At 37.4% G+C, this 9,111-nt stretch overlaps 1 protein-coding gene across 1 annotated transcript in view; it reads right to left on the bottom strand.

Moving 5' to 3' along the window:
• The window catches only part of LOC107769944 (thaumatin-like protein), a 28,441-nt gene extending 19,873 nt beyond the window's left edge, over window positions 1-8,568 (bottom strand). Inside the window, exon 1 of the mRNA XM_075241460.1 lies at window positions 8,191-8,568. Within this exon, the coding sequence (XP_075097561.1) occupies window positions 8,191-8,471 (281 nt within the window). The 5' untranslated portion in view covers window positions 8,472-8,568. The remainder of the gene's footprint in view (window positions 1-8,190) is intronic.
• Between the last annotated feature and the right edge of the window lie 543 nt (window positions 8,569-9,111).

The raw sequence follows: 9,111 nt of genomic DNA on the forward strand, positions 1-9,111 counted from the left end.
ATACTCTTTGGTAAATGGCACAGAAGCAGTAATACCCGCAGAAGTGGAAATCCCGTCTCTCCAAATCATTGTAGAGGCTGAGATCGATGATGATGAATGGGTGAAAAGCCGCCTGGAGCAGTTGATTTTGATTGACGAAGATATTGGCATCCGTGTGTCACGGTCAGCTGTACCAGCAAAGAATGGCAAGAGCATACAACAAGAAAGTGCGTCCAAGTAAGTTTGAGGTGGGACAGTTAGTATTGAGACGTATTTTGCCTCATTGGACCGAAGCAAAAGGAAAGTTCACCCCGAACTGGCAGGGGTCATTTGTCGTAACCAGAGTATTGTCTAATGGTGCATTATATCTGACAGATGTGGAAGGAAAATGTGTAGAAATGCCCATCAATTCTGATGCGGTCAAGAGATACTATGTATGATTTCTTTATTTTGATTGTACTTGTTTGTATTTGGCATATTTTAAAAAGATTGAAACGATGAAGGCATTTTGTCTTCTATCTAAACACTTTTACCTCGTGTCACCCCTTTGAGCCTTATTTATTCTCTTTCATATCCCTCTTTCGGAATCAATGGCACCATTAAGAAACGCGAGTGCAGAAGAAAAGAAGATGAAAAGAAAAGTAAAACAAAACAAAAAACTAAAAAGAAAAAAAAAGAAAAGGGAAGAAGGAAAGGAAAAGAAGAGGAAAATTGAAGGTGAAAAGAAGAAAGAAACGAAAGGGAAAAGAAAAGAAAATGAAGAAAAGAAAAGAAAGCAACAACGTAGTCTCTATGACGTGAACTACGTTTGACTTGATCCCGAAAGGGTACGTAGGCAGCCTCTCTGAGGTTCAATCATATCCAAAATAAAAATCCAAAAGTCCCCAAGCAAGAAACTGGGGAAAAAATTGTGGTTGTTGTGAAAGATCGGATTCCGAAAGTTTTAATTTTAACCCATTTTAAAATTGTTTTTGAGCCTTTATACCTTTCTTTATAACCTATCCAAAAGCCTACATTATGGTCCAAAGAAAGACCTTCTGATCAGTTTTTGAGGAATGTCAAGTTGAGCAGGTAAAAGTAATTCATGACAAGGGCAACACTCTGGTTCAAGCAAGGAAAAACAAAGTAAAATAAATATATGAGAGAGTCTTATTGGTGAAAACCTTCACAGGCACCATAAGGCGACGGGAGCTGAGAGAAAAATAAATGAGAGAGTCTTATTGGTGAAAACCCTCGCGGGCACCTTGAGGCGGAAGTGAGTTGAGAAATGGTTAATTGAGAAGGTCTGTCGGGGAAAACTATTTCGAGGCACCGCAAGATGAACAAGGTTAAGGTTTGGGCAAAGCAACCAAGTGATGGGAATTCTGGGGCAATAAAGTATGGCAACTGGAAGCTATTTAGCTGGAAAGGTCGGGCCGATTAGTCCAAAATGCATGTCATGATCATTGGTGCCAGTTGTCCCGATCAGATAAGTTTCTTTTCTTTTTCCTTTTTACATTCATTTGGTTTTGGGTTTTTCTTATCCTTAACTCATTAAATCATTGCATTTCATTCTCTTTTGGGGTTTTGTCTGTCTAAGATGTTCCAATGTCAGTTTTGTTCAACGCAAGTAGAAAGGACTTCAAAGCCCACTACCAGCTTCCGAAAATTGTAAAGCATAAAGTGCTCAGAGCATGTCGACAACAATGTGATATAAGGTGGAATAGGGGAAGTCGCCGGAAGTTTCATCGGTGGAATAATTGGGAAGTGTTGGGGGAAATGTAAGGGTTCAGGCAAAAAGGATCAAAAAAGTGAAACAACAGCACGGGTACAAAAGTATTCAGGTTGTCAGAGATTGGGGAATTTGAAAGTCGGTCAGAAAGTCAAGCGGTTCAGAGGAAGTTAGTAGACACAAAGCAAGGCAGTGGAAAGATTGATCAGCAAGAATGTCATCAGCTAACCACCATTTTAAACTAACGGAATTTGTTGTGATTGAAACAGGGGCAGAAGAGTTGTAGGTTCAGGAGGAAATCTCCATGAGGGAAAAGCAAGCATTAATCAGGTTTGACCACAAGTGTGGCATGATTAAACACAAGACAATGAGGGTTAACATAGGAAAATGTAGGGTAGTCTCAGAGTTTGCATGTTTAGGACAAAACTTTAGTTTTGAAGTGGGGAGTCTGCCCCTATAACAAGGGAATACATTTCAGTTTGTAAATTTTAAATTTTGAAGTGGGGAGCCCGCCCCTATAACAAGGGAATACATTTTAGTTTTAAATTTTAAGTTTTGAAGTGGGGAGCCCGCCCCTATAACAGAGGAATACATTTCAGTCGGTAGATTCTAAAGCATGCAAGTTTTAGTTTTCAACCCTTATTAGTATGCGGTAACAAGCACCAGTTTTCCCAAACTGGGGCAGAAAGTTTTCTTGGTTCGTCTATTTTTGTGAAATCAGGAGCCCGCCTGGATAATAGAGGAATACATTTCAAATTTCAGAAGTCAGGAGTCCGCCTGGAGAATAGAGACATGCAATTCAAGTTGTAGTCGAAGTCAGGAGCCCGCCTGGAGAATGGAGGTATTAAATTTTTAAGTAGTCGAAGTCAGGAGCCTGCCTGAAGAACAGAGGTACAATTCAAGTTTCGGAAATCAGGAGCCCGCCTGTATAACAGAGGTATTTCAAGTCAAGTTTTAGTCAAATTCTTATTAATATCTAGTAACATGTACCCAATTTCCAAACTGGGGCAGAAAGTTTTCTTTGTTTTGTCTATTTTTATGAAATCAGGAACCCGCCTGGATAATAGAGGAATACATTTCAATTTCAAGTTCAGCAGTCAGGAGCCCGCCTGGATAACAAAGGAATACATTCAATTTCAAGTTTCGGAAGTTAAGAGCCCGCCTGGATAACAGAGGAATACATTCAAGTTCAAGTTTATTCAAGTTCATCAATTTAGAGAGAAGGAACAACATCTCAGTTAGCAATTGGAAGTAACAACAATGGATTTCACCAGGAGAACACAAGGCAACAAGGCAACAGGAAAACGCAAGATAACAAGACAACAAGGAAGTACAAGAACAAGTTTGAAGAATTTAGATAGAATTTTGTAATTCTTAGTTCATAGCTTAGGCTAGTTTTTTATTTTTGACACGGTGTAATAAGGGAGGTCAACAAGCAGTGGCAGCAGCAAGCGCAATGAAATCACAGTTCCTGGTAGTCCCAGCTACCAGACACTCCCGAACTACACTGACCTGATTCATGTTTAGCCCAGGATATGTAGGCAACCTCTAAAGCAGGGTGCGGTCAAACTTTTCAAAAATGCTTCACACGGAATATGCGAACGGGCAAAAATCGTTCGTTTCCACTCACTTGTCTTTGCACGAAAACTCTTCGTGTTTCCTGCAAAGAGGGGCAGTTGTGAGCACGTGATTTTTGCCCTAAGTAAATTATTCCCAAAATTCAAATAAAACAATTTTCTTATCATTTCAGGATTTTGTGAATTTTGTGTCATATTTCTGGTAATTGTTGCATTTTGTTTGTATTTTTTTTAATTCATAAGAAAAATACAAAAATACATGTGCCGTTTGTGTAGGATTTAATTTCATATTTTTAGTGTTAATTGGTAGTTTAGAATTGTTTTCATATAAAGAAAATGACAAAAAATGACTTTGTGCACCTTTATTTTAATTTGTGGAATTTGTTTAAATATAGAAATTAGTTGATTTTGGAAAATTAAATAATAATTTTAGTGTTAATTTGGTCTATGATTTTCTATTTGTCATTTTAACAAAACAAAAAATATATATATAAATGCAAAATGAAAAAGGAAAATAAATTGAAAAGAAAATCAAACTACAAAGGGATGGGGGTTGTCCATATAAATGGACAAATTGGGCCGTTTAAATAAATTTCCCAGCCCAATCCAATTCACCCTCGCCAGGCCCACACCCTAATCCGCCCCACCCGACCTGTCCTCTTTCTCCCTGAAACGATACCGTTTGGCCGTAGTTAGATCTAAGCCGTCGAGGTCTCATGATCTAACGGCCAGGAAGTCCCCATCCTTTAATACTTAAATGTCCGAACGCCCCCCCCCCACCCCCGTATCTCCTTCTTCAATACACCCTAATGAGACCAGTGCTACACCGCCGCCGGAAATCGCCCACGGTGGCGGTAAAGCTCCAAGCGCTCCCAAATTTACACCCTAGATTCCTCGTGAGACCCTCTTTCCAAGCCCCCTATTTTCATAACTCGGATCCCGCCCAAACTCCTCGAATAATCGATCTTGTGACTGACATCTCCGCCGCCCACGGCGGCGTTGACGCCAATGACCGCCAAAACAAACACCCTAGGTTCCTCCTGTCGTCCTCTCTCTGTATCTCATCTCAATTTCCCTCGAATCGGGGCCCATCTGCTCGAATGTTCATTTGAAGTTCAGGCCCAAAATGACACTTTGCCCAAATGGCTCCAAATTCGTACCCCACAAGCCCTAAACCACCCTCATGACGATTTCCATGCCAGAGTCTCTCGAATCTCATTAGAGCTCAGGAATTGTTGGATCTAGGGTTCAGGCAGTTTGGCTATTTTGGGAATAATTTAGGGTCGAGCAAGTTCTATAGTAAGTGTTCTGTTAATTTTATGTTTTATTTTGTTTATTAGTATAGTTTAAATTTTCTTTTGATTCCTTGTTCCATCAGTTTTAATCAGTGAAGCATCTTCTCATTGTTAGTTTTGTTTTAGTTTGATGCATGTGTCATTTGTTAGTTAATCATAGTTTTAATTTCAGAATCGTCATAATTGATTAGTTTGGATTCGATACAATTTTGTCCATTAATTGTTAGCTAGATGTTTAGGTTAATTTCAACTTCTTTTTAGTTCTGAGTTTGGTGTTCAAATGGTCAATTGTTAGCTTATTGGTTAAAAGTTAGTTTAATTTCATTTAATTTCGACTATTAGCTTAAGCTTTGTTTTGAGTGATCCTGGTCTCTTGAGTTTCTAAATTGCTTGAGTTTGTGTGATTGAATAATTGGGATTGGTTAGTTCAATTAGTTAATTTCTGAGTTCTAATTAATCAGTCTTAGTTAGTTTTGAATTAATTTAGGGGATTGGTTACAGCTGTTGAAAATTTAGGTAGAATCAGTAATTTTGAGAATCTTTTAGGGGTAGTTTAGGCGTGGAAAAGGGTAATTCTGATAAGAATAGTAATTTCAAAGTAAAAGAAAGGATAGTATAGGTATTGCATGGGTAGAAGAGCACCCTAGGGCCTTCTAAAATAGGATTTTAGTGTACATTTTAGCACAATAGAGGTACTTACTTGAGTAACAAGTTAGAAATAAGAGGACTAAACTGAAAATAAAGAAGGACTAAAAAGAAAAAACCAAAAATCTGATTATTCACTCTTGGGTTGCCTATAAATTGGCATTCTCATGCCTTAGAGAGGGGGCTTCTCTTCAGCCATTTTGAGCTCCCCAAAAACTCTTTCCATTTTTCCAGATCTGAAGAAGAAATCTGAAATTCAAAAAAAAAACAATAAAAACCCAAAAAATATTACTGTTTCATTAAGATTCTGGGTGAATAACAACTGTTAGCTAATTGATTGGATTTTCATAGCTTAATCTTTGGTAATTGAACTGCAAAGGTGTTTCTGGTTGGTGTTCGAGTAAATTTTGGTTTCAATTGGAGGCATTTAGGATCGATCTGGGTGTTGTGTTGGTCTGATTTGAATCTAAGTCCATTTGGAAGTCATTTGAGCTCATTTGAATTAGCTTTGGGTTAAATTGTGGGTTCAATGCATTGCTTTGGTTATCTGATTGTGTGCTAAGTCCTATAAATCATCTTTGATCTTTGTGGAACTATTTTGGGTCAAAACTCACTCCATTTGCTGCTGGTTGTAATCCTGTTGAATTTCTGTTGTTGCTCCGAGTTGTTTCATCTGCTGATTTCTCATTCTTCACTGTACTTTCGAATCCAGGTACACATTTCAAGCTTGACTCAACGTAGCACATCCTGCTGGGAAACACGAAATAAAATGAGCCAAGTTTCTGCTGCGGAATTGTAGTTTAAATAGTTCTGTTACGTGCTTAATTTCTGTTTATGATTGTGCTGATTGGATCGTGAAACTCGTCTCCAGTTTATGTGTTAAACGAAATTGGGCCGATTTGATTTGGTTTTTTTACATGTGCGAACTGGATAAACATTGGGCTGTTGGACTCGAACTGAGACTGCTCCGATTCTGTAATATTTGAGGACTGTTAACTTATTAGCTTACAAACGTGTGAACTCTTCTGTTAGTAGTCATTTTCTAGTTTGATTAGATTTATGTTGTTGAGATAATAAAGTTTGAATTCATAATTGAAACACACGTGAAGTCAGTCATTTGTATTTGATCCTAATGTCCTCTTAGTTAGAAATCAAAACCATTTAGATAAAACTGCTTCAAAATGCTCTACTCATTTCAATTTGCTTCATAAATTTCATTAGTTAGAAACCATTTAAGGTTTAGCTGTCAAATTGCTTAATTAATTTAAATTTGAACTATGGCCTATCCACGCCAGGGGATTCGATCCTTCAATCCCCAGGTTGGTTATCCGGTTTGGGCTAATGTCGAACCTGACCCATGTTGTTGAAAATTCGTGGTTGATGTGCATATTATGGTGTGGGCCTTTGGTCCCAAGAGTGAATTGATGATGGTTTCGTTAGTAATTAAATGGCTAGCTATGGGCTTTGAGTTAAGCAGCGGGTTCAAGCTAAAAGGTGATCCCTTTTGTTTGAACCTGGACTTGAGCTTGAAGCCCGATTTTTATAATATTAATTAATTAGAATTTTTTTTATCTTTTAGAGACCAAACAAATATAGAAAGATATAGTTGCGTTTAGGTTTGCCCTTTTAAAATAAATAAGACGAGCCTCGCCATAAAACTACAAATTGCGGGGCTCTCAATAAATATTGTCTAAATTTCTTAGAATTCGGGATGGGCCGTTTAGCGAATTTCACGGCCTTCCCTAAAGACAATAATGCATTAGACGCTTTAGGAGCGTTCTTAATAAATTACCCTCTTAAACTCGGGTGCGCATTGATGCGACCCAAATCCAAATCTCAACGGAGTCAAAATGTATTAACAACCACGGGTGCATTGAGTGCGACATGGTTCGAGACGCATTTTCATGACGTTGCAAGTTATTTTTTTTTAAAAAAAAAATAATGATAAAAGCGGTTTATAAATAAAAGGCACATAAGTTAGCATGTATTAAAATTGGATAAAATCTAATACAACAGTTAAGCGACCGTGCTAGAACCACGGAGCCCGGGTTAACAGAATTCCTTACTCGGATTTCTGGTTCGCGGACTGTTAACAGAGTCATAAATTTCCTCGTTTCGGGATTCAACCGGTGACTTGGGACACCATTAATATCCCAAGTGGTGACTCTGAATAATTAATAATTAAATCCCGTTCTAATTGTCCTTTAAGTGGAAAAACTCCCTTATATTTATGCCCTTACGGGGTATAGGTGAAAAAGGAGCTGTGACAAGGGAACCACGTCAATGTTCGGTAGGTCTCCTTGATTTTGATGGATTTGATTTTCATTGTTTCCCAATGTGTTATCACTGTTATTGTTGTTGTTATTGTTTGACATGTTGATAAAGACGAATAAAACGTAACTTCAAAGAAAAGATTATCAGATTCCCGGTAACGGAACCAATTTGTTTAACCAAAAATGTGATTCTTTGGTCAAAGCTAAAGACAAATAGAAATTCGGGCTACTGATAATCAGGAGACGAAAAAGAAATAATAAACTTTTTGAGAATGACAAATAAGCAGTAAATAGGTTTGTATTCCAATGTAATGTTTATGATCTCCTCTTTTTATAGTTGATTCTAAGTAAAGGAGTAATACCTTAGTCTTAATGAGACAATTATGAGCAATAAATGACATTAAATAAGACGTTACATAATCATTCCTATTTAATACCAATTCTCTAACGTATTGGGTATTTAATATTGAATTTGGACTCCTTTTCGTCATCATATCCATGTCTTCAGTGTCTTCTGATCTCTTGGCTTTAAATGACTTAAATAGGTACGAAGCTTGTATTATTCGAATTGTCTCTCGTGCCTATTTAGCTTTTCTTTCCCCGTATCTGTTATCATTCGTGCCTCTTAACTGATAATCATGTTTTGACCATTCCCCGTGTCATGTCACGTCACCTTCAATGTAAATTCAGTCTTTTCCCAATACGGGGGTGCCAGACATTCAAGGACTCCATTGCAATCGCCGGTTTGACATTGACCACGGCCAGATGCGTCAAAATTGCAATTGGTTCGGCCCCAGATACGTTTTCCATTTGGACCGTTTGAAGGTTGGAGTGTCCATTTTCCACCGTAGTCGAGACGTCGACCGCCACCAGGAATTGCTGCTGCCCATACGGTAAAAGGGCAGTTGTTTCGGATGTCGATCGTTGTAACTGCTTGTGTTGAGAAAAGCTGATAAGCCACAACAGAGAGGAATGTGAAGAAGCTGATCATCTTTACTTTGGGAGGGTTATAAAAAACAAAGATGGAGAGGGACTTTTCTAGCTAAGGAAGAATAGTCAATGGAGCTTATTGGTCAATAAATGGTGCTAAACTTCGTCCTAGAGAGGAAGACTAGACTTTTTGACTTCAGTACCGGCAAATTTTTAATTACCAAAATAGCCACAACTGTTTATTGAAAAATAGTTAAAAGTAATCAAAATTTAGTTATTTTTCCTTGTAAAGATAAAATCTTAATAAAAATACTCTTTAAACATCCAAAAAAGTTCCAACATAACATGTTGAAGTTTAAATTTTTTACATATGAAATTCCAGCATAATGTGTTGGAATTTTATATTATATTGAAACTTTCCGTGTTTCCGCAAAATATTGAGTATTTTTCAGTATTGCAAACGCTGGCTATTTTTTAATTACTAGTCCGAAAATTTGCTAGCCCGTGCTATTTTACTAAGAAACAGATGTAACGGGTTTGCTACCGGTACATTTATTTATATTTATATTTATACATGTATAATTATAAAAAATTCAAGGAATATAAATTGTAATCTCATACTTTTCAAAAGTGCAATAAGTTTAATTAAACAATCTTAAAGATCAACAGTATAAAGTTTATATACTAGGGTTGGGCATATA

This window comes from Nicotiana tabacum, chromosome 20, assembly GCF_000715075.1.
Source record: "Nicotiana tabacum cultivar K326 chromosome 20, ASM71507v2, whole genome shotgun sequence".
Taxonomy (NCBI): Eukaryota; Viridiplantae; Streptophyta; class Magnoliopsida; order Solanales; family Solanaceae; genus Nicotiana; species Nicotiana tabacum.